Source organism: Stegostoma tigrinum, chromosome 2, assembly GCF_030684315.1.
Source record: "Stegostoma tigrinum isolate sSteTig4 chromosome 2, sSteTig4.hap1, whole genome shotgun sequence".
Lineage (NCBI taxonomy): Eukaryota > Metazoa > Chordata > Chondrichthyes > Orectolobiformes > Stegostomatidae > Stegostoma > Stegostoma tigrinum.
This window is the reverse complement of record NC_081355.1, coordinates 83081744-83108411: the sequence shown is the minus strand read 5'-3', so window position 1 is coordinate 83108411 and position 26668 is coordinate 83081744. Positions and strand designations below refer to the sequence as shown.

Sequence of the window (26668 nt, the reverse complement as noted above, 5' to 3'; positions counted from 1 at the left end):
CCGTGGAGTCGCAGGAGATAGGGGAGGTCCTTAATGAATACTTTCCTTCAGTATTTACCAGTGAGAGGGACTTTGATGTTTATGAGGACAGCATGAAACAGGCTGATATGCTCAAACAGGTTGATGTTAGGATGGAGGATATGCTAGAAATTTTGAAGAACTTAAGGAAAGCTAAGTCCCCTGGGCCAGATGGGATATGCCCAAGATTGCTATGGGAAGCAAAGGAAGAGATTGCTGCACCTTTGGTCATTATCTTTGCATCCTCACTGTCCATAGGAGTCATACTGGATGATTGAAGGGTAGCAAATCTTATTCCCTTGTTCAAGAAAGGGAATAGGATAACCCTGGAATTACAGACCAATCAGTCTTATTTCTGTGGTGGCAAATTGTTGGAGAGGGTTCTGAGAGATAGTATTTATGATTATTTGGAAAAGCATAGTTTGATTAGAAATCATGAGCATAGCTTTGTGAGGGACAGGTCATGCCTCACAAGCCTAATTGAATTCTTTGAGGATGAAACAAAGCATGTGATGAAGGTAGAGCAGTGGATGTGGTGTACGTGGATTTTAGCAACACATTCGAGAAGGTTCTTCATGGTAAGCTCATTCAGAAAGTAAGGAAGCATGGGATTCGGGGAAATTTGGCTGTCTGGATATAGAATTGATGTCCACTAGAAGAAAGAGAGTCATTGTAGATGGAAAGTATTTAACCTGGAGTTTGGTGTTCAGTGGTGTTCTGCAGAGATCTGTTCTGGGACCTCTGTTCTTTGTGATCTTTATAAATGACTTGGATGAGAAAGTGGCAGGATGGGTTAGTAAATTTGCTGATGACATGAAGGTTGGTGGAGTTGTGGATAATGTGGAGGGCTGTAGTAGGTTGCAACAGGACATTGATAGGTTGCAGAGCTTGGCAAAGAAGTGGCAGATGGAAGTCAATCCAGTAAAGTGTGAAGTGATTCATTTTGGAAGGTCGAATTTGAATGCAGAATACGGGGTTAAATAGCAGGATTCTTGGCACTTGGACGAACAGAAGTATCTTTGGGTCCGCATTTATACATCCCTCAAAGGTGCTACCCAAGTTGATAAAATTGGTAAGAAGGCGTCTGGTGTGTTGGCTTTCATTGTCAGGGGAATTGAGTTTCAGAGCCACGAGGCTATGCTGCAGCTGTATAAAACCCTGGTTAGACCACACTTGGAATATTGTGTTCAGTTTTGTTCACCTCATTGTAGGAAGGATGTGGAAGCTTTAGAGAAGGTGCAGAGAAAATTTACCAGGATGCTGCCTGGACTGGAGGGCAAGTCTTATGAGCAAAAAAGGATGAGAGGTAACTTGATAGTGGTGACTAAGATAGACTACAGGATGCTGAGAGGCATAGATGGAGTGGATAGCCGGAGACATTTTCCCAGGGTGGAAATGACTGTTACAAGGGGGCATAATTTTAAGGTGATTGGAGGAAGGTATAGGGGAGATGTCAGAGGTAGGTTCTTTACACAGAGAGTGGTGGGTGCATGGAATGTGCTGCCAACAGTGGTGATAGTGGAGTCAGACGCATTAGGGACATTTAACCAACTCTTGAATAGGCACGTGGATAATCGTAAAATGTAGGGTATATATGGTAGTTTGATCTTAGAGTAGGATAATAGGTCAGCACAACATCATGGAGCCAAAGGGCCAGTACTGTGCTGTACTCTCCTATGTTCTATGACAAAGGCTATGCAACATGATATACTTGGCATGTTGCCTGTATTAAGAGTGCTTTCTCTGAAACTCAAACCTTACCCAAAGTTGCTGAAGCAGTTCAAATATTTTACACAGCTCAGGTGGCTAAGTAAAGATTTAAAACACAAGTGTTAAATGTAAGTGATAATTTGTGTGTATTTTATAATTTTGAGAACCATTCTTGTTTTATCACTAGAAGTTGAATCCTTATTTATTACTCTCAATTTGTCTCCCGAATAGACAAATGTATGTTCGCTTGCAGATGAGGTTAAATCAGTAAATACCAGACCTGCTGGCTCCTTGTTTTCAGCCCAACACAGAGATGCCTTTGTGAACATAAATATCCTCCCCAATTAGGAAAATAGTTTATTTAGCTCCTTATTCACTCCTGTTCCTGGCATAAAATAAAATTAGAATTTGTAAAAAGTCCTTGAGGAAGGTCTGTTTTGTTTACCAGACTCTTCCTACAACCTGAGATTGTAGTTTTTCTTTGTTTGATGTAGTCGCTCAGACACAATTGAAAATTAAGGAATTTAAGGTTGACAAAGTACTTGAAGGAGTGCATTCAATGCAGATTTTTTCCAGAGAATGTGTTCAAGGTATATCTGATCCGGGACCTTCATGCCAGACAAATTTACCCCTCGCAGCCACTGACTTGGAATTTTCTCAAGTAAAGGATCTTGATATTTGCACCAAATTGAATTCGAAGTTTTCAGCCCTTGCAAACAACATTAGCAAAAATAAAACACTCCTGGCATTGGCTTCTTTAATGCAGCCTTCTAAACTGAAGTAATTGGCTGGAAGTGATTAACAGTAATAATGTTTGAGTTAAATTTGCCCTAATCATGCTCTGATTGGAGTTGGCTGAAGGAAAAGCACAGATTTTATAATTAAATAGTGTACTCATGTTTTATTAATCATGTTTAATGTTAAATAGATTCGATCGTGCAGTTTAATGATCTGTTTGTTTTTAAGAATTCTTATCAGTGTTGATTCTTTATATTTGTTATATATAAAACAGCAAGTGTTTAACCCACCAGCTTGAATTAAGAGGAAATTAGCTCACTAGCAAAGCTTCTAATTCTGCCTTCACAAAACTAGTTTCATTTGAAATTTGTATTTTTCAAAGTGGAAAATCGTTTTTTAGCTCTTAATTGTAATAAAGACAGCAAAATAAAAGAAAAACCACTGTGATCATCAGAACAACTGTTCTGGTGGCATGTTTCCAGAATGTGCATGAAATGTTTCTATGAAAACTTAGAGCACTCATAGGCTGGACTTTTCTTTCAGTTGCTCTCAGTAAGGTTGCTGATCCATTATGAAAGATTAGGTTGTTATTGCAAAAGGATTGGTAACTGATCAGCCCTCCTTACCAACTAAAACATAACATAGTTCTTAAATATAACATTGCCCAAAAGAAATATTCTGTGAAATTTTCTGGGCATTTTTTTAGTAATTGATTTCTGGACTGCAGAGGTTACAGTGTAACAGAAAAATACTAGTATATGCAACAGGTTGAGTTGGCAAATTAAAAAAAACAAAGGCACGTTTATGCTTCTGATGGAACTTGGATCCTAAACATGAAGCTACATATTCAATTTATGCACTGCTGTGCACTTGAAGTGTTTTCTATTTTTTTTAGAATTCCAGCATGTTTGCTATTTTTATTATTCTGTAATTAGCTTTTATTGTTTTTTAAATATCCAGTTTCAAACCAGTATATTAACAAGTCAACATAGTATTTCACAATTAGCCATAATAACTATTTAATAATTGATGAAAATATTTTCATACTTTAGAGCTACTTTGGGCATTATGTGGCTAAAGTTTTAAAACCTTGTCAGGAACATATTACTATTGTAAAATATTAATAATTTCAATAATACTTTGTTGCTGCATGATAGACTAAGGAAGTATCTCTATTTTGTCTTAATGATCCCTAATGTTAGAATTTGAAGTTTTATGCTTAAGTGATTTTTCTTTTAAACAAGACTTTGAAATGTTAGGTAGCCGATTGCTTTTTATGAGAACAGTTGCAAGATTTACACATCACCAATCTGATAGTTTAACAACATTATTCCATATTGGTCCAAGAGCTGAAGAAGGGTCCTGACCCGAAACGTCAAACCTTCCTGCTCCTCTGATGCTGCTTGGCCTGCTGTGTTCATCCAGCTTCACACCTTGTTATCTCAGATTCTGCAGCATCGGCAGTTCCTACTATCTCCATATTGATCCATATGGATTAGTAATTTTCAAGGTTAAATCTCTTTGTCGCGTACTGGGTAACTGCACTCTGGAAGGGTTGTGATAAGGAGCTAAAATGCACGGTAGCAGCCCGAGATTAGGCGCAAAATGTAACCAAGTTTCTCAATTCTAGGGCAGGTCTTATTTCAGGTGATGTGGAATGGGGTTCTCTCAGAGTAGACAACTTTATTATGTGCCAATCAGATACATAAGTGGCCATCAATGGTCTTTTCCTGAGACCAAAAAGACCTGGAAGCAAAAACACCCCAGCTGGGAATTGCTGACCCATCAGAGGCCAATAGTTCTTTGCAAGCATTGTCACCAGGAATGATCTTAGATGTTGGCAGTGCACCCACCAGAGTCCCAGGATCAGAAATTGTCTCAGTATTACGGTGAGAAAGAGTGTGATTATGGTCCCGGGAAGAAGATCACTGGCTGGGGTTGATTAGGGGCTAGTTTTCAGCAACTACCCACTTCGCAATGGCAGGTCCTTTGATTGTGTGCTGAGTGCCTGAGGATGAGAAGCCCTTTCTAGACCCTGTAAACAAATTCAAGGCCTGTGATGACTGGCCCAGTTGCCACTGGTTTGATAACTGTTGCAGTGGGTTGAGATCTTTAAGTAGGCATTAATTGTCGACTTAAGGGCCACAATTGGTATCAAAACAAGTAGACCATTTGCACTTCACCCTATTCTGGCCTTAACAAGGGCAGAAATGGGAAGGTGATGTTTCCCCTACGCTTTCCTTTAGCCTCCTCTGCCCCCAAACCTATCTTGGAAAAAAGCGTTAAATTCTACCTCGTGTCTATCGGACAAATTCTCAAATGCTGAAAGTGTTCTTGCATAAAAATGAGGTGAGGACCAGCTTGATTGTCATGTCTCACAGAGCAAAAAAAAATCAGTAGAATAAGAGATGTGTAGTGTAACTTAATGCGTAACTCTTAACTGGATTGAAATAGTGAAAACTCCTGTTGGGGTGCCATACATTAGATCCCTCACCCTATACGAGAAGAATGTGTTGGAATCAGCTGGAGAAGAGGGCAACTGCTTATATGATGAGGCTGTGACCTCAATGGGTAACTAACAAGTGAGCTTTAAGGTGCTGTTATGCACTGCTCACTGGTAACTCATTCTTGAGATTTTACCCTTTTTTTAAAAAAGAAAGATTCCCCATCTTGTTTTATGCAAGTACTGGTTGGACCCAGTAAATGACAATGAGCAGGAACCTGCACTGCCTGCACTCAGTTGAACTGCCACCTCTCAGGGGGAAGCCACTCAACCCTCCAAAGATGGACTGACAAAGCTTTCATGTGCAACCACACACACACACAAGTTCAGGGACTTTCGCATCAATGAGTTCTCTATGTTGATTAGAATTGGGAGTGCTATCTGGCAAGAACATCACTCTCACATCACTACTGCTGGTTAAAGGAACATCCTAGGAGTGCTTGAGACCAGGCAATCACTTAGCCCAAGGTAGATGATGATCCCTGTTCTTGGCCATTAGTGACTTCAAACAACACAGAAACACTCTGCCTCTGGCAAATCTGCTAACTCCTATGAGTTAACTGGATTGAAAATTGTAGAAGTCCATCAATGCTACCAGTTCTTCAGCTCCAGCATGCATGTGTCTGGCTGTCGCCATGGACAGGTCAGGTAGTGAAGTTAGTGAGAACTGCCAATGCTGGAGTCTGAGATAACAGTGTGGAGCTGGAGGAACACAGCAGGCCAGGTAGCATCAGAGGAACAGGGAAGCTGATGTTTCGGGTCGGACCCTTCGACAGAAAACTGAAGAAGGGTCCCGACCCGAAATGTCAGCTTCCCTGTTCCTCTGATGCTGCCTGGTCTCCTGTGTTCCTCCAGCTCCACACTGTATAATCTCAGGTAGTGAAGTATTAGTTATTCATCTTTGCCAAAAGAGATAACACATGTACTTTTCTCTTTCCCAACTTTCTTGAAATAAGCTTATGTATTTAGTAAATGCAGTAGTATGCTGCAGTAACAGCATCCAAAGAAAAATGTTCCTTTTTCATAGTATTAAGTAACAGAGACCTCAGAATTATGTTTCTTATAACTGGAGAAACAATCTATAAGTCAGCTGGTGCTAAATGTTTTGTTTCTGTATTAAGCAAACGTGTCGATTTAAGTATGGGTTATCTATCGGCCTCATCTAGGCTTGATTCAGTTAATATAATTTTAGCAACAGACAATGTGGTACACAGCTCATTTACTAGTACTGTAGTTCATATAAAGATCATAATTTCTTACAAAATTTGAAATGAAAACAGTCAGTGCTGGAGATACTTGTGAGTGCAGCAGCATTTGCAGAGAGAAAGAGCTAGAAATTCAGGTCAAAATTTTCATCAGAAACAGTACTTATTATTTAACACATCATTTTGTTTAGTCATTTGCTAATTCAATTATTAAAACTTTTCGTTACAGGTTTCTTTGGCAGCTAACTTCAAAAGATCTTTCAAACATCTATTGATTACCACACTGTGGTTTCTTTCTTTCACAGGGTGCAAAGGCTTGTTTTTTGCGTGATATCCCATTCTCTGCTATCTACTTCCCTTGTTATTCTCACTTAAAATCGGCCTTTGCAAATCAGAATGGGCAGGTGCAATCTAGAGATCTGCTGTTGGCAGGAGCTTTGGCTGGTGAGCACCCATTTTTTGCCTCTGCCTATACTGTGCCAGCATAATAGAAGTGTTGGTGTCATATACATTCTGTGATAACCAGATAATTTTTCAAAGCATGTACTCAATTTAAGGTTAGTTATTCTGCTGCGCCACATAAGGTGGAGAAAATTGTTGAATATTAATGTTGTGACTTCATGAGCAGCTCGGAATCTGGGTATTCAGCAGTGAGTAGTTCATTGCCTGACTCCACAAAGCCTACCTACTATTTACAAGATACAAGTCAGGAATGTGATGGAAATAATTTCCACTTCATGGATGAGTGCAGTTCCCACAACACTCAAAGACTATCACCACAATCCAGAGTAAAGGACCCCACTTAATCAATGCACTACACCAACCATTCACTCATCCCACACCAAAATTGCAGTGATTACTGACTGTGCGATAGACTACTGCACCTTTCCAAGGTTTCTTCAGTAATTCCTCCCAAGCCCCCAATTTCTACTATTTAGAAGAACACTGCCATTTTCAAGTTCTTCTCCAAATGGCACATCATCTTGACTTGGATATGTATCTTGATTCCTTCACCATCGTTTGGTCAATGTCATGAAACTCCACTCCTAACAGTACTGTGAGAATACCTTTCATATACCAACTGAAATAGTTCAAAAATTGGCTTGTTTTGAATGCAGTTTAGGACGAGCTATAAATGCCTTGCCAATTGCACCCATATCCTATGAATGAAGATTAAAAGTAGTTTGATCTAGCAAATTTGTGTCTAGCTAGGCTATACTTGTTTGAGTGACAAACTGAATCGAGATTACTATATTCCTGATTCTGCCACAGTTTGTGTTTCATTCTTTCCTGTTGTAAATCTTAATTACTCTTTGAGGCCTGCTCATCTGAAGGTTCACTGTGTAATTTCATAATGTCATGAAAAGCAAATTTTGAATTTTAGGTCTCTAACAGATTAAAACATAAACATATGCTAAAAATTTAACCCAATTCTGTCAGTTAAGAAATTGGGTCCACTTCAGTAGTTTAAGGTTCAGTTACAGGAGAAATACAGGAGACTGTCATGATTTACATACATCATTCACATGCCAGTCTCTGGTACAACAAACTTTGTTTTAACTGGTACCTTATCAACCGGCTCTTAGTTGTACAGCACAGAAACTCGTCCATGCCAACCAGATATCCTAAATAAATCAAATCTCATTTTCCAGCATTTGGCCCACATCCCTCTAAACCCTTCCTAATCATATACCCATACAGATGCCTTTTAAATATTGTAATTTTTACCTGTCTCCACCACTTCGTCTGGCAACTCTTTCCATACACGCACCACCCTCTGTGAAAAAGTTGCCTGGTAGGCCCCTTTTAAATCTTGCCCCATTTACCTTAAACCTATGCCCTCTAGTTTTGGACTCCCCCCACCCTGGGAAAAAGACCTTGTCTATTTACCCTATTTATGACCCCCATGATTTTATAAACCTCTAAGGTCACCCCTCAGGCTCCAGGCTTCGGGGAAAATAGCCCCTGCCTATTCGGCCTCTCCCTAAAGCTCAAACCCTCCAACCCTGGCAATATCCTTGTAAATCTTTTCTGAACTTTTTCCAAGTTTCACAACATCCTTCCTACAGCAGAGAGACCAGAATTGCATGCAGTATTCAAAAAGTGGCCTGACCTAAGTCCAGTACAGATGCAACATGACCTCCCAACTCCTATACTCTATGAACTGACCAATAAAGGCAAATATACCAAATGACTTCTTCACCATCCTATCTACCTGCAACTCCACTTTCAAGGAACTATGAACCTGCACTTGATAAACGGCAAAAATTATATACCTCAAATGTGACAATGTCTGAATATTTACGTTGTAAATAAAGTATAACAGTGATGTGTATACGCATGTATTACATTTCTATAAATTATTTATGTTTTTACAATGATTTTAGGAGGTGTGTTGATGTTTCCGCAGATATTTTTTTCAGGGAATTTGATGTCCCCAAGCTTCACTTGGTCAGGGTTTACGGTAGACCTCTTAATTATCCACAATATTTGATTAACTGGCACACTACTGTCCCATAGGTGCTTGTTAATCAAAAGTTTGCTGTACTAATTTATTATATTTGTCTTATACTTTTATTTTAAGGTGAGATATTTTCTTTTCTCCTCAGCCCTGATTTTTCTATGTTGTATACGAACATGTATCTAGGAAGCTGGCAGGTGCTTCTTCTTGTACTACTTTATATATCCAGTCTCATGATAATGTGTGTTGTACTATGATTTTGTTTTGTACAGAGCCCTTCAGTTCCATCGGAAGTAATTCGGTAATCTTCTTGATTTGCTGCTGAATCCACTAACTATGCCTGCTCAGATTTTACACTCCAAAACCACTAATGTCACACTAAAGCAACTGTGCAGAGGAGAGAGGGTGTAGTGGTAGTGTTGCATGAAGAGTAAGCCACAGGCCCAGGAAAATGACCTGGGCACATGAATTCAAATCTCACCGTGGCAGCTGGTGAAATTTGAATTCAGTTAGTAAATCTGGAGTATAAAATTAATGAAAATAATGGTGACTATAAAACCACCAATCACTTGTCATATTAAAAAAAAACTGGGTCACTGTCCTTATGGAACTAGAATCTCTGTTCTTTCTCAGTTTGACCTGGTGACTTCAGACCCATAGCACTGTTGTTAATTCATGACTGCTGTCTGCGACTCAATTCAATAGTAATTGAGAATTTGCAATAAATGCTGGCCTATCCAGAAATGTCGACATCGCAGGAAACAGTAAAGAAAACAAAATGACATTATGCATGATTAGGGAGCAATTAGGTATCGATGAAGATCTGATTGGCATTTTCTGGTGTTCAAGAACGTTTGTATACGTCAACAACACTGGACGTGTATTGCAGGCCTGTCTAGGCCGTAACCAAAATAACAGTAGAACTTACTGTCATTTGCTTCTATTCTAAATGTTGTCCATCAGGCTTGCTCTTCTATTTAGTAAGATCATGTCTGATCTGACTGAAGCTTTAACTGTAATTTCCTGCTTATCCCTATAACCCTTGTCAATTAGTCCAGTTCAACTTTGGATATATTCTTTAACTCACCCTCCACTGAGGAAGAAAATTCAAAAGACTAGCAATTCCTTGAGAGAAGAAATTCCAATTTATCACTATCTTAAATTGAACATTTGTTATTTTGAAACTGTACAGCCCCAGATGTAGATTCTTCCATTTGAAGAAACATCCCCTCACTATCCACCCTATCAAGTCCCCTCAGATAGAATTTTAACACTTCAATAAGAAAACTTGCAATTTTCTAAACTACAGAGTTTTGACAACCCGCCAACCTTATTTCTTATGAAAACCCTTTCATCCCAAGTATCTCCTGAGTGAACTTCCAAACATCATTTTCAATGCCAATATATTCTTTCCTAAGTAAGGAGATGAAAACTGTACACAGTAATCCAGGTGTGGACTCACCAAAGTCCTGTACCATTGTAGGAATGCTTCCCTGCTTTCATACTTAATTTGCCTTGCAATAAAGGCCAACATTCCATTTGCCTTTCTTATTTCTTTTATCCGCAAGTTAAACCTTTGTAATTCATGTACAAGGGCATCCAGATCATCTCTCTGTACTGTAGCATTCTGCAGACTGTATTTAAACAACATTTTGTTTTTCGTTTCTTTATACCAAAGTGGATAGGTCACATTTTCCCACATTATGTTCATATGCCAAATGTTTTCTCCATTCACACAACCTATCTATATCTCACTGCATACTCTTTGTGATCACTTAACAATTTGATTCCCTCCCTGTCTCTGTATTGCCATCAAATTTAGCTACAGTTTACTTAATTCCTTCATTCAAGTCATTGATAGATTGTAAGTAGTACTAATCCCTGTGGAAATCCACTAAATACGGTTTTCCAACTTAAAATGGCTACATGTTCCCAACACTGTCTTGTAGGTAGCCAGCCCTGCATCCTTGCAACTGTTTCACACCTAGCACCCTGAATTCTTAACTTATAAAGTGATAGTCTGAAGTTGGCTCCTTAACAAATGCCTTTTGGAAATCTCTTGAATTCTGTCATGGTGGGGGACTGGGTAGAATATAGGTGTTTATCCAATTTAAACTTGTTGCTGATAATTCTAGAACTTTTCAATAAGTACTTCTGCATATTCCAAACCAAAACTACTCTAATTGAGTATAGTTTCACATATGTTCTTTTATTGTTAAATGTTTGCTGTTTTCCTTATTAGGGATGCCTGCAGCTTCTCTAGTGACACCTGCTGATGTTATCAAAACAAGATTACAGGTGGCTGCACGTGAAGGGCAAACTAAGTATGATGGATTGGTGGACTGTTTTTGGAAAATCCAGCGACAGGAGGGCCTGCGTGCTTTCTGGAAAGGAGTTGCAGGTACAAAGGGAGGAATTTACTTGTTTTTGTGTGAAGTACTTTGATTTTCCCATGTATCCATTCTTGTTTGTTTTGCTCTCACAGCCCGTGTGTTCCGTTCCTCACCCCAGTTTGGTGTTACTTTGTGGACGTACGAGATTTTGCAGAAGTGGTTCGCTGTTGATTTTGGCACGTAAGTAACAGTGAAGGTGTTCCAAAAGTCTCCCTGAATGCAACACTTGTTGTGCCATTTTATATTTGGTAGCATTTGTTTATCATGGAACTCAGGTGCTACATTTGGTACAAGGTGCAGGAAGGTAAGAGGGAGAGCTAACAAATTACTTGTGGTCGAGTGTTCTGTGGATAAAGTACAGCAGGTATTCTACAGGTATCACACAGCAAACAGTAGCTTGTCTTTGATGCCAATTCAGGAAGAATATTGACTTGTATTGGGATAACTCCATACTCTTTTTTTTACACTGCTGTGGAATCTTTACCACCAAAAACAGGTCTGTATCTGGGACCTAAGTTTAATGTATTATTATTCTAGCATGTTCGTGGAGCATTAGTCTGGGTCATGTACTGCAGGCCTCAAACATGAACGTGATCTACAAGAACAATGAAGCAAAGCATGCTGATGTGCTGAACTGTCATGCATCTAAGGCAAAACATTGTGTATAAATTAGTTCAGCGACTTAGCTAGAACATTTTTCCAATTTTAGGGACACTAGAAAGATTATGAAGGCTCTGTATCAAGGGTTAAAATAAATTTTCTAGAAACTTTGTGAAGAGCTTTTTTTTGTTTTACAAGCATTACTTTTTTGATTTTCAGGGCTTCTTTTCTATTCTCTCTATTCCTTTTATCAGATGATGCAATCACATGGTAATATAACTTTCTGAATCATGTGTGGTATTTGGGCTCTCACAAAGCAGAATTAGAAGAATTCATCAATATTCTTAATAATCATTATCCCTCCTTTAAAGACAAAGACTCAGCGTATTAGGAAAACATTAATTTCCTAATCATCAGCGTTTAAATTAGGATAAGAAAACAATCAGGTTTACTAGCAACAAAATTATTTTGAAAAAAAAACTAACACCCACTTCTGTCACAAAAATCCTATCAACCTAAACACACGTTCTGTGAACTGATGAGCACAACTAATGCATCGGTTGCATTGCATATGAGCAAAAGTTAGATTTAGCCAGGCAGTTGGTGCCCTTTTATTCTACATTTCAGAGTTCAGTTTTGAACTTAGTACCAGTAATTGTTTGTTGAAGAGAGTTCCAAACTTCTACACTTGTTGTATCAAAAAGTTTTCTAATTTCATTTGTGAAAGATCTGCGAACAGATCTTGCATTTTCAAATCAGGTGCTTTTCCCTGCTGCACTGTCAAAAATAATTTGGCATGATTGCAATGGGTCAGCAACCCTACATCGCCATGTCCATATCCAATAATGTGGAAGACATGTGGATGTCAAAATCAGTATCCCACCTGACAATTTGAAGTCTTTAGTTAATAGCAACAATTTTTCATTACCTGCCATGTTTTCAAACATTAGGCTTAAAAAGACTGAAGAGTCTCAAAATCCAACAATAACAAATTGGCACAAGAACAGTAGAAAAGGTCATTTGGACCATAGTTGAATGTACTGGCAGATTAAATTAAAGTGTGACATTTGTCTGCTTTTAAATTAACATTATTATATTTTTGCACCTTCAATGAAAAATAAGGACTGATTCTGAGAGCATGCTGAGCAATTTGAGCTGTAATCATCTGCCCTCTGCCACGATAAAGTTCCACATAGTAGGCTCATTCAGAAAATAAGGAGGCATGGGATTCAGGGAAATTTGGCTATCTGGATACAAAACTGGCCGTCCAATAGAAGACAGAGAGTGGTAGCAGATGGAAAGTATGCAGCCTGGAGCTCGGTGACCAGTGGTGTGCTACAGGGATCTGTTCTGGACCTCTGCTGTTTGTGAACTTCATAAATGACTTGGACGAGGAAGTGCAAGAGTGGGTTAGTAAGTTTGCAGATGACACAAAGGGTGGTGGACTTGTGGACAGTGTGGAGGGCTGTTGTAGGTTGCAGTGGACATTGACAGGATGCAGAGCTGGGCAAAGAAGTGGCAGATGGAATTCAACCCAGAAAAGTGCGAAATGATTCATTTTGGAAGGTCGAATTTGAAGGCAGAGTACAGGGATGATGACAGGATTCTTGGCAGCGTGGAAGAACAGGGGGATCTTGGGGTCCACGTCCATAGATCGTGTTGAGTTGGCTTTCATTGGCAAGGGAATTGAGTTTAAAAGCCGTGAGGTTATGCTGCAGCTCTATAAAACCCTGGTTTGACCACACTTTGAATATTGTGTTCAGTTCCAGTCACCTCATTACAGGAAAGATGTGGAAGCTTTAGAGAGGGTACAGAGGAGATTTACCAAAATGCTGCCTAGACTGGAGGCCAGGTCTTATGAGGAATGGTTAAGGGAGCTAGGGCTTTTTTAATTGGAGCGAAGAAGGATGAGAGGTGACTTGATAGAGGTTTACAAGATGATGAGAGGCAAAAATAGAGTGGATAGTCAGAGACATTTTCCCAGGGCAAAATGACTATTAAAAGGGGGCATAATTTTAAGGTAATTGGAGGAAGGTACGGGGAGATGTCAGAGGTAGGTTCTTAGAGTGGTGTGTGTGGAATGCGTTGCCGGCAGTGGTAGTGGAGTCAGGTACTTTACAGACTTTTAAATGGCTCTTGGATAGGCACATGGAGGATAGGAAAAGTAGGCAACGAAGGGTAAATTGATCTTAGCAGGATAATAGGTCGACACATCACGGGCCAAAGGGCCTGTACTGTGCTGTACTGTTCTATGTTCCGGTCTACAGTACCAATATAGCGTGGAAACCCCCCGCCCCCACCTTTTGCACCACTGTTTCTCAGAACCACTGATTATGTATTCATGCTGAGGTTTGATTCATACTCATTTGTGAATGTAATTGCAACAGAAATTCAACACTGATATTTTTGGATAGTAACTTAAACACACAAAAACTGACTATATTGTGCCATCTCAAATTAGGCATGAGAAACATAAAATTGGCCTTAATTAAAACTACGAAGTTGGACAGGAACATGGAGAATGGTTTGTGGTCAGAAAGCAATCTTCCTTTGCACCTATAAACTGCTTCCTTCCAGCTGTATGACCCCTAATTGGCCAACTATTTGACTGAATGTGCAGAGATGGCAGAGGCAGGAGCGAGTGAATCAGTTTATGTTCCACCTTCTTTTTGCCAAGAAAGGTAAAGTCTTGTGTCTAGTTCAAATTTTTATGCTCCCTTATCTTAGACTTCCAAAATTATTTATTCATTTACATTTCCTTCAATACAACTGTGACTATTTTTCCAAAGTATTTAATTAATTGTAAAGCATTTTGGAATATCTAAAGGTCAAAAAAACCCTAAAAAAGCGCAAATTATTTGTTACTGTTTGGCACCTTAGTACAGTGGAAGTCTGTTATAACATGGGTGTGGCCGTCCAGAAAATTAATCTTATAGCAGGACTGCATTAATAAATAAATATTTATTTTTACCTACTTGTAACCAGCAAAGATTCTTAGGAAGGGTCACTGGATTCAAAATGTTAACTCTGATTTCTCTCCATAGATGCTGCCAGGCCTGATGACCTTTTCCAGCAATTTCTGTTTTTGTTTATTATAACAGCATCCATTGAATTTTCCTCAGATTATTGATCCTGAATTTACGCAGCTTTAAGATAGAGACTGCACACACTTATTTGACAGAAAACCATGACCTCAGTGACTTCAGATTTTCCTGCCTTGCAGCTAGTTGAGTGTTCATTTGACAATTTTAAAAATGTTTTCATAGCGTCTCCCTTTGCAGCCGCAATCCCCCTCAAGCTTCTCTCCTTTACAGCCTTTCCTTTGGAGCATCACTCTGTCACTAAAGTATTACAGCTTCTGTCCTTCACAAGCTCTCATCTTTGCAGCTTCCTGGCCTTGCAAGCTCTCCCATGCAACATCCCAACCTTTTGCATCTGTGCCTATAAGGAGCACATAGTCAGAAGTCACTGATGATAGGTTATAAATCCAAGCTGGTGTCCTGTGACTTCTGACTTTGCCCACTGTAATCCAACACTGGCATCTCTGCATCATATGAGGAGCATGACCTGGAAATACAGATTACAGCTTTCAATCACGAGATTCCCAGTGATAAGAATCTGAATTGGAACACACAAATACCGTGTATAGCCTCAAGAATAGTTTAGAGACTAGGAAGTAATTGAAGAAAGTAACTTATCTCCTGTTTCTTTAATGCCTATTCATGATGTACAAGGCACAAGTCCAGAATGTGATGGCATACTCTGTGTTTGCCTGGATGATTGCAACTGCAACAGGACGCTCAACAGGAGAAAGCAGCCTGCTTGATTGGCAACCTATCCACCACCGTCAACATTCACCCCCTTCACCACAGAATGAACAATATCATGTATCATCTACAGAAAGTACTGCAGTAAGTCACCAAGGCTCCTTCCTGTGACCCATATCACCTGGAAGATCAAGTGCACTGGGGCAGCACAGTGGTTCAGTGGTTACCACTGCTGCATCACAGTGCCAAGGACCTAGGTTTGATTCCAGCCTTGGACAACTGTCTGTGTGGAGTTTGCACATTCTCCCCATGTCTGCATGGGTTTCCTCTGGGTGCCCTGGTTTCCTCCTACAGTCCAAAGATATGCAGATAAGGTGGATAGGCCGTGTTAAATTGCCCATAATGTCCAGGGATATGTAAGTTAGGTTCATTGCCCATGAGATATTCAGAATTAGAGGGATAGGGTGAATCTGGATGGGAGGCTGTTCAGAGAGTTGGTGTGGACTTGTTGAACCAAGTGAACTATTTCCAGACAATAGACAATAGGTGCTGGAGTAGGCCATTCGGCCCTTCGAGCCAGCACCACCATTCATTATGATCATGGCTGATCATCCACCATCAGTATCCTGTGCCTGCCTTATCCCCACAACCCTTGATTCCACTATCTTTAAGAGTTCTACCTATCTCTTTCTTGAAACTATCCAGAGACGTGGCCTCCACTGCCTTCTGGGGCAGAGCATTCCATATATCCACCACTCTCTGGGTGAAGAAGTTTCTCCTCAACTCTGTTCTAAATGGCCTACCCCTTATTTTTAAACCGAGTCCTCTGGTTCCGGACTCAACCATCAGCGGAAACATGCTTCCTGCCTCCAGAGTGTCCAATCCCTTAATAATCTTATACGTCTCAATCAGACATGGACAGATTCTGTGATTCTGCGGGTGCATGGAAACACCACCACCTGCAAGTTCTCCTTTAAGCCACACAACACCCAGACTTGAAACTACATTGCAGAATTTCCATTGGCACACGGTGAAAACTCCCTTCCTAACACCACTGCGGGTGTATCTACACTCCAAGAACTGTAGCAGTTCAAAGTGATAGCTTACTGGCAACTCACCAACTGCAGTTAGGGTTAAGCATTAAATGCTTCACTTGTGGTGATGGCCACATTTCCATAAATTAATAAATAAAGAAATTACTGTCTCACTTTTGTAGCTGCTTTGCTGTTCACATTATTGCATTGCCATTTATTTTCATGTTGTTCCTCCAATCACAGAGATTATTGGAATGTATTTTCTGCTAATAGACTCGATTGCATCTCACTAGTGAACTTAGCAGCCTAAGAGGATGCCATAGAAAGAGGAGGAGCAGATTTGAAGGAACAGATCCTCAGATTTTGTCACCTGTGTTCATTGGTGGCTTTTGTTTCATTGCTCACTCCTACGATTGCATTTTCCCATTATTTTTGGGAGCATTTGAACTTGTCCACTGGCCCCATGTGTTTTGAACCCTACTGCAGAAAGGATAGAGAGGCGAGATAGCAGAGTAGTTGTGTGAATAAATTCGGTGTCCATGTACACAGATCCTTGAAAGTTGCCACCCAGGTTGACAGGGCTGTTAAGAAGGCATACAGTGTTTTAGCTTTTATTAATAGAGGAATCGAGTTCAGGAACCAAGAGGTTATGGTGAAGCTGTACAAAACTCTGGTGCGGCTGCACTTGGAGTATTGTCTCCAGTTCTGGTCACCGCATTATAAGAAGGATGTGGAGGCTTTGGAGAGGGTGCAGAGGAGATTTACGAGGATGTTGCCTGGTATGCAGGGAAGGTCTTACGAGGAAAGGCTGAGGGACTTGAGGCTGTTTTCACTAGAGAGAAGAAGGTTGAGAGGTGACTTAATTGAAACATATAAAATAATCAGAGGGTTAGATAGGGTGGACAGGGAGAGCCTTTTTCCTAGGATGGTGACGGCGAGCAGGAGGGGGCATAGCTTTAAATTGAGGGGTGAAAGATATAGGACAGATGTCAGGTAGTTTCTTTACTCAGAGAGTAGTAAGGGAATGGAACTCTCTGCCTGCAACGGTAGTAGATTCGCCAACTTTTAGGTACATTTAAGTCGTCATTGGACAAGCGTATGGATGTACATGGAATAGTGTAGGTTAGATGGGCTTGAGATCGGTATGACAGGTCGGCACAACATCGAGGGCCGAAGGGCCTGTACTGTGCTGTAATGTTCTATGTTCTATGTACTACAGTTTCAATGATAGAAATGAGAAGGCAGTATTTTAAGAAAAGAGAAAGATAAGTAAGATTTTGCAGAGTATTTAAAATCTTACAAATTTGAATAAGCTAAATGGAAAAAATTGCTTTCATTGTGGGATTAATAACTGGGTGACACATATGATATTTGGCAAAACAAAACATGTGGTTTGAAGATCAGTTTTTCTTTAACTAAACCTGGTGATATTATTCTGGTCTAAATGATATCCAACAGAGCCAACCACACCGCAACATATGCACTGTACAAAGTTCCCAAATATGAGCAGTTTTCAATCTTCTTATTCATTTGAGAGATGCAGGCATTCCTGTCCATTCTTAGTTGCCCTTAGAAGATGGTGGTGCACTACCTTCTTGAACCACTGCACTCCAGTTGGTGCAGGCACACCCATAATGCTGTAAAGGAGCGAGTTCCAGAATTTTGACCCAGCAGTACTGAAGGAGCAGCCATAAATTTTCCAAGGAAGGATGGTATGTTCCTTAGAGGGAAACTTACAAGTGGTGGTGTTCCTATGTATCTGCTGCATTTGTCCTTCTAAATCATGGTGGTTGTGGGTTTGGAGACATTGTCTAAGGATCACTTGTTGCAGTAAATCCTGTAGATTGTACACATTACTACTGGCGATACTGATATGAGCCATGGGATCCAAGGGATTTTGACTAATTGGATCTAGAATTGGCTGAGTGGCAGAATGGGAGATGGTGATGGTCAAGAGGCGCTTTTGTGATTGAAAGCCTATGTCCAGTGGGGTGCTGCGGGGTCCAGCGCTTGGGCCCTTGCTGTTTTTTTTATAAATGTAGATTATATATAAATGATTTAGACTTGAATGTAGTAGGGTTGATCAATAAGTTTGTAGATTTTACAAAAATTAGTAACTAGTGATGAGGATATCCTTGGATTATGGCAGAATATAGACAAACTGGTCAAATGGGCTGATCTGTGGCCAACGGAATTCTATCCAGATAAAAATGAAGTGATGCACTTTGGCAGGACAAGCAAGGCAAGGGAACACATGATGACCAGTAGGACCCTAGGAATTACTCACTAGAGTTTAGAAGGTTGAGGGGAGATCTAATAGAAACTTACAAGATAATGCATGGTTTAGAAGGGGTGGATGCTAGGAAGTTGTTTGCATTAGGCGGGGAGACTAGGACCCGTGTGCACAGCCTTAATATTGGAGGGTGTAAATTTAAAACTGAAATGAGACGACATTTCTTCAGCCAGAGAGTGGTGGGCTTGTGGAATTCATTGCCACGGAGTGCAGTGGAGGCTGGGATGTTGGATGCCTTCAAGGCAGAGATCAACAAATTCTTGATCTCAGAAGGAATCAAGGGCTAAGGGGAGAGTGCAGGGAAGTGGAGTTGAAATGCCCATCAACCATGATTTAAATGGCAGAGTGGTTTAGAACATAGAACATAGAAGAGTACAGCACAGTACAGGCCATTCAGCCCATGATATTGTGCCGTGGAATAATCCTAATCCAAAAATAAAACAACCTAACCTACATTCCCCTCAATTCATTGCTGTCCACGTGCATGTCCAGCAGTCGCTTAAATGGCACTAATGACTCCGCTTCCACGACTACCACTGGTAAACTATTCCATGCGCTTACAACTCTCTGGGTGAAGAACCTCCTCTGACGTCTCCTCTATACCTTCCTCCTAACACCTTAAAACTATGACCCCTCGTGGCAGTCAATCCTGCCCTGGGGAAAAGTCTCTGGCTATCGACTCTATCCATGCCTCTCACTACCTTGTACACCTCTTTGATGGGCTGAATGGCCTTACTTCCACTCCTATGTCTTATAGTCTTATGGTCTAATTACTTTGGACTGAAGGAACCTCTGTGTGCACGTCCAGCAGTCCCTTAAGATTACGGGACAAATGGATAAAATGATTAAGAAAGCAAATGGAATACTTGACTTTATTAGCTAAAGCATGGCATTTAAGAGCGTACAGATTATGCTGGAACTGCATAAAACATTGGTTAGGCCACAACTAGAGTAGGGTGTGTAGTTCTGGATTCCACTTTATAGGGAGGATGTATTGCTCTGGAGATGGTACAGAGACGATTTGCCAGGAAGTTGCCTGGGCTGGAGAGTTCCAGTTATGAAGAGAGATTGGATAAATGGAGGTTATTTTCCTTGAAGCAAAGACTAAGGAGTGACAGGTTTGAGGTGTATAAAACGGAAGTGGTTGAGGCAGGTACCTTAACATTTAAAAGGCATTTAGATGAATAAGTGTTTAGCTAAAGGTTTAGAAGGACATGGGCCAAGTGGACAGAAATGGGTTGAGCACAGATGGACACTTTGTTCGGCATGGAGCTGTAGGGGCCGAAGGGCCTGTCTCTGTGCTGTCGGACTCAATGACGCTAAACTGTAAGGGTCACAGATAGGATAGACAGGAAGGAACATTCCCTTGGTGAATGGATCAGTAACTGCAGGAGAGGCACTGACCTAAGAAGCAGGAGGTTTAGAGGGAATGTCAGGGGGAAATGATTTTCACTCAGAGGGTGGTATGAATCTGGAATTCCCTATCTGTAAGAGTGGTAGCAGCAGAAACCTTAACAACATTTAGGAAGTATATAGGTGGCACTAGCAATGCCAACACATAACATATTAGTGGTTGTGTCGAAAAATGGGATTAAATTAATTAGGTGGATGGGGGGTGATCTGACTGGCACAGATTCAATGGACTGAAGGAAAAATTTGCAGATGCTGTAAATCAGGAACAAAAACAAAGTTCCTGGAAAAGCTCAGCAAGCCTGGCAGCATTTGTGAAGTAAAAAACAGAGTTAACGTTTCCGGTCCAGCGACGCTTCCTCAAAACTGAGGAAGCATTACCGGACCCAAAACGTTAGCTCTGTTTTTTTTCCTTCACAGATGCAGCCATATTTGTTGACCTGTTCAGGCAACTTTGTTTTTGTTCAATAGACTGAAGGACCTTTCTTTGTGTTGCAGACCTCAATGACTGTAGAAGTCTTTCTTGCTAAGTAAGCATATAGAAGCAGTTTCTACTTTCTTTACTGTAATAAGTCTGAATTATTGACACGTTTATTGTATTGTAGTTAAAGGTAGTTTAAGGAGGAATTAAGTACTATTGCCATCAATAGAGCAGTAGTATTAGACAAATTAATGGGGCTAAACATAGATATGTCCCATGGCTCTGATGGCTTGTTCCCTAGGTTCCTAGAAGAGAGGACAAAGACATGGTAGATGTTGTAATTTTTCCAAATATCCTTGGATTCTAATGAAGTGCCAGAGGATTGGAAAACTTCTGATGTGACATTCCTATTCAAAAAGAGAGTCAAAATGCAGATAATTACAGGCTGATTAATCTAACTTTTTATTGTTGGAAAAGTTTTGGAATCAATTAAGGAAGTAATAGCAGAACATTTAGAAAACAGTCATCTAATAAGGCAGAGTCAGCATGGTTTTTTGAAAGGGAAATCACGTCTGACTAATTTATTAGAGTTTTTCAAGGAAGTATCAACCAAAGTGGGTAGAGAGGAATCAGTAGATGTGTTATATTTGGACTTCCAGGTGTTTGACAAGGAATCTCACAAAAGGTACAGTTATAATATAACATTGGAGGTAGTATATTGGCATGGAAAGAGAATAGGCTAATGGGCAGCAAACAGTGAGCAGGGAGAAGGTGATCTTTTTCATGTTGGCAGTGGGGTTTTACAGGGATCAGTGCTGGGACAGCTCAGCAGTGTAGAGCTGGAGGAACATAGGGTGGCACGGTGGTTCAGTGGTTAGCACTGCAGCCTCACAGCGCCAGGGACCCAGGTTCAATTCCAGCCTCGGGCAACTGTCTGTGCGGAGTTTGCACATTCTCCCTGTGTCTGCGTGGGTTTCCTTCAGGTGCTCCGGTTTCCTCCCACAGACCAAAGATGTGCAGGTTAGGTGGATTGGACATGCTAAATTGCCTGTAGTGTTCAGGGGTGTGTGGGTTATAGTGGGGTGGGTCCGGGTGGATGCCCCAAGGGGCGGTGTGAACTTGTTGGGCCAAAGGGCCTGTTTCCACACTGGAGGGAATCTAATCTAACACAGCAGGTCAGGCAGCTGAGGAATAGGAAAGATTCGGGCAGGACCCTTCTTCATTACTGATGACCGTGTTAACTCTGACTCCGGCATCTATAGTTCTTGGTATCTTTGAGTGCTGGGACAACAACTGTTTACACTATATATTAATAACTTGGAGGAAGAAAGTGAATGTACTGTAGCCAGATTTTCAAATGGGAAAAATAGTTGGAAATGCAAGTTGTGAAAAGACTACAAACAATATTTAGAGATATTGATAGCTTAAGTAAGTGGGCAAACAGTTGAAAAATGAAACATAATGTGGTAAAATTTGAAATTATTCTTTCTGGAAGGGAGAGAAAAAGAACAGTACAGCATACTCTGTTCTAACTTGAGCCTTATAAACCAGCACACTCAATAAACCAAAAAAGGTACACCTCAAACACTGGAAATTTACTGTATTATGGCAATCTCTATTGTCAGTGAAGGGTGTGAATGAGAACGCTGTCCGCCGCTAAGTTTTATTTAAGGCAAAGTTGCTTTATTATTTAAGTGAATTATGTCATAAATCAAGCATAACAGTGATGTGTATAACTCATGCACCACATTTCTGTTACTTAGTGTGTTTATTAATCGATTATGTGACCTCAATCAACCAGAATATTTGGTCAATTGGCACAATCCTGGTCCCATAGGTGCTGGTTAATAAATAGGTTGCTGTATTATTTAAAATGGAGAAAAACTGTGGGAAGTGGCAACACAGAGACTTGGGGATACTTACACAGACACAGAAAGCTAGTACGCATTTGCAGCAGGTAATCAGGAAGGCTAATAGAATGTTGGTGCCAAAGGGGTTGAAGTACAGGAACAGATAAGGCTTACTGCAACTGCAGAGGGTGCTGGTAAGACCACATCTGGAGTACTGCAGTTGTGGCCCCCTTATATAAGAAAATCTATTACTTCATTGGCGGCAGTTCAGAGAAAGTTCACTGGGATGATCCTCCGGTATGGAGATCTTATGAGCAAAGGTTAAACATGTTGGACTCTACTTGTTGGAATGTAGAAGAATGAGAGATGATCTCACTGAAACATTCAGGATTCTTAAATGGTTTGACAGGGTAAATGCTCAGAGGAATTTTCCCTCATGGGTGAATCTAGGACCAGAGAACGTAGTCTCAGAATTAAGGGTACCTATTTAAGACTGAGATGAGGAGGAATTTTGTCTCTGAGGGTTGAGTGTCTTTGGAATTCCTTATCACAAAGAGCTGGAGGGCAGATCCTTGTGCATAGTTATTTCTTAGATTATTGATCAGCAGGGGAATCAAGATGTACAGGGAAAAGACAGGAAAGTGGATGTGAGAAGTGTCATCAGATCAGCCGTGATCCTATTGAATGATTGAACAAGGCTGAAGGGAAATTAAGAGACAGCCATATTGCTGAGGTTCTGGATCACACATGGGGCATTTCAAATAAGGGTGACAGATTTCCTTCCACAAAGGCAGTTTGAAACCAGAAGGATTTTTAAAAGGAAGCCTCGTGTGCTCAATGCTGTATGTCCAAATGTGATTGCAAAGGAATTCGTAGCTGGATCCTTGATCTCTATTGCTTAAAAAAAAGAAAAGAAATGGGTGGCACGGCAGCACAGTCGCTAGTACTGCTGCCTCAGCGCCAGGGACCGAGGTTCAATTTGAGCTTCAGCCAATTGTCTGTGTGGAGTTTGCATGGGTTTCTTGTGGGTGCTTCAGTTTCCTCCCACAGTCCAAAGATGTGCAGGCTTACGTGGATTGGCTATGCTACATTTCCCATAGTGTCCAGGAATGTGCAGGCAAGGGGGATTAGCAATGAGAAATGCAGGGTTACAGGGATAGAGTGGGACAGGGTCTGGATGGGATGCTGTTTGGGGGGTTGAAGTGAACTCGATGGGCCAAATAGCCTGCTTTCATACTGTCGGGATTCTATGATCAAACAGGATCCTTTGAATTCATAATGATTACATAGTCAAAATTTAAGCCAACTTTTCTTTCCAGTTTTTATTGCATTCAAATTTTATCATTTGACGTGGTGAACACTGTCACTGTTCTTTCATTGCCAAATCCCAGAAACTCCCGTCCTAACAGCAAATGAAAAATCTAGTTTAGCAACACATTCACAAGGGCAATAAATGCTAGTTTTACTCATCACACTACAAGAATTAATAATACAATAAAAGATTACAAAACCTTGGGTTCTACGTCCTAGAATGCGGAAGATTAAAAGGAAGAGATAGAATTTCTAAAGATAGAAGTTTAATAGTGTAGTTATCTTACTAGGCTTGTAATCTACTGGCCTGACCCTGTGATCCAGGATAATGAGTTCAAATATAGAAATAAATTTTCAATTCATTTATTTCAATTTAAGAGTATCGCTAATAGTTAACATGAAACTGCTGGATTGTCAGAAAAATTCATGTGACTCATTAACGTCATTTAGAAAAGTCAATCCACTGCCCTAGCCTAGTCTGGCACATGTGCGACTGTAGACAAAGCAACATAACCTTTGAAATAATCTAGCAAGACACTCTGTTTTATCCAAGAATGCCAAATAGGGATGAGCAATAAATCCTAAAATTCCACAATGTCCAAATCAGATCATATGTTGAGTTCTGCATTTAATTTTGGTCATCAAGAGAGGAGGGAAACAGTCAAACAAAGTGAGTAGTGGAAACAGGTCACTGATTGTTTCATCAAAATATTGAATTACAGGGAAGGACTGGAAGAACTGAACTTGTTTAGTGTAACAGGACAATCTCGAAAGGAACATACAAATATATAAAATGTTAAATGACATTGAAAGTGCAAATCTGAAGCATTACTTTGAGATACACCAGGATAGGAAAGTAAGATATGTAAATTCAAATTAGTGAAAAGGAAGTTTAGGTTAGAGCTCAGGAAAGCAACTTCAAACTAAGAATTAAGCACACAGACTGGAGGAACAGCATCTCATCCTCACTAGACAGTTTACAACCTTCTGGACTTAATATTGAGTTCAGCACCTTCAGATTGTGAATTCATTCCCATTTCTTCCCTTTTAGCTTTACTTGTCTCATTCTCTGTCATCATGTGTTCTACCCCCCCCCCCACTCCAGTGTGACCATCTGTTCTTTTCACTTGCCCTGCTATTCTCACAATTCAATATTGCATAAATACAGCCCCCTCTATGCTTCACATCAGCTCTGATGAAGAGTCATCCAGATGCGAAATGTTAGCTTGCACTCTCTCTCCACGAATGCTGCCTGACCTGCTCTGATTTCTAGAATTTTTTGTTTTGATTCAAACGTAGAATGATGTTCAGGATAGATGAGTGAAAATGAAAACCTTAGATTACTCAGTTGATATTTAGAATGCACGAGGGTAGTGAAAGGATGTTAGTTGAATACTTCATCTCACTGCCATCTGATGTAAAGTTTACTTTCTAGTACATAGAGAAAGCTAGAGTCATTGAGTCACGTACTAGTCCACGCCAACCATGTTCCAAAGCTAAACCAGTCCCACTTATCTGTTTTACACCCATATCCCTCCAAACCTTTCCTCTTCACATACTTATCCAAATATCTTTTAAATGTACCTGTATCCACCTCTTCTTCTGGCAGTGCATTCCATACGAACCACTCTGTGTAGAAAAATGTTGTTCCTCATATCCTTTTTAGAACTTCCTCCTCTCACCTTAAAAATGCACCTCCTAGTTTTTAACTCCCTTAACCAAGGAAAAAGATCCTTTTTTCCCCACCTTATCTATGCCCCTTATGATTCTGTAAACCTTGAAGTAACCCCTCAACCTCCTACACTTCAGTGGAAAAAAAGTCCCAGCCTATGCAGCCTATTTTTGTAACCCAAACCCTCCATTTCTGAACCTGCTCCAATTTGATAGTACCCTTCCTATAGCAGGGTGACCAGAACTGCACACAATATTCCAGAAGAGGCCTCCCAGCATCCTACAGAACCTCAAAATGACATCCCACCTTCTATATTCAAAAGGTCTGAGCAATGAAGGCAAGCATGCTGAACATCTTAGCAACTATGTACCTGTGCTGCAAATTTCAAAAAAATTATGTACCTGAACCCCTCGGTCCTTCTTTTCTACGACACTATCCAGAGCCCTACTATAAGTCCTGCCCTTTTTATTTACAAAAATGCAACACCTTGCATTTATCCAAATTGAACTCCATCTGCCACTCCTTGGTCCATTGATTAAGATCCCAATATAATCTTCGTTACTGTCCAGTGTGGAACCAATTTTCATGTCATCTTGCAGGCTGAGTAACCATGCCTCTTAAATTCTCATACGAATTGTTTATATAAATGACAAATAAAAATGGACCCAGTACTGATCTTTGTGGAACATTGCTTGGGCACTGCCCTCCAGTTTGAGAAACAACCCTCCATTAATGCCCTCTATCTCCTACCCTTAGTCAAGCTCACTCTGAATGCCATATGATCTAACTTTACTAATTTTTCTACCATGCGGAACCTATCAAAGGCTTTGCTGAAGTCCAATAAATAATATCTACCACCTCTACCCTTAGCTTCATCTTACTAATTGACAATGTCGTTATTTCTCTGTGCATGTTTTCCCATCATTTAAAATGCCCCTGCCAAAAATTCTAACCAATACCAGAAAAGATCAGTTATTGTTAAGGAGAGAACTTTGTGTCTTCACGTAATTTGATTACTATATTTAAGGTAAAGAAAATGTTTGCAATACACGTTCAACTGTGTTTTGCTTGGAACTCAAAACATTTTTCACCTTTTGTTTTCACTATCCTTCCTAATAGCAGAAAATCTGGAATGAATTCACTGCCACATTCTAGATTTAGTTTAACTGGCAGGAATCCAGACTACATCGGTGGCTACAAATTAGTCATTTCTACATTTTCTGGAGTTGAACGCAAATTTGGACTTTACCTACCACGATTTTCACCATCAAACCCACCATGA

The 26668-nt window shown here is 40.3% G+C and overlaps 1 protein-coding gene across 1 annotated transcript in view; it reads left to right on the top strand.

Annotated features, from left to right (window-relative positions):
* LOC125464790 (electrogenic aspartate/glutamate antiporter SLC25A13, mitochondrial) overlaps positions 1–26668 on the top strand; it is a 197609-nt gene extending 170941 nt beyond the window's left edge. The window contains exons 15-18 of the mRNA XM_048557633.2: positions 6480–6618; positions 10878–11036; positions 11121–11208; positions 26506–26668. Of these exons, the coding sequence (XP_048413590.1) occupies positions 6480–6618; positions 10878–11036; positions 11121–11208; positions 26506–26668 (549 nt within the window). The remainder of the gene's footprint in view (positions 1–6479; positions 6619–10877; positions 11037–11120; positions 11209–26505) is intronic.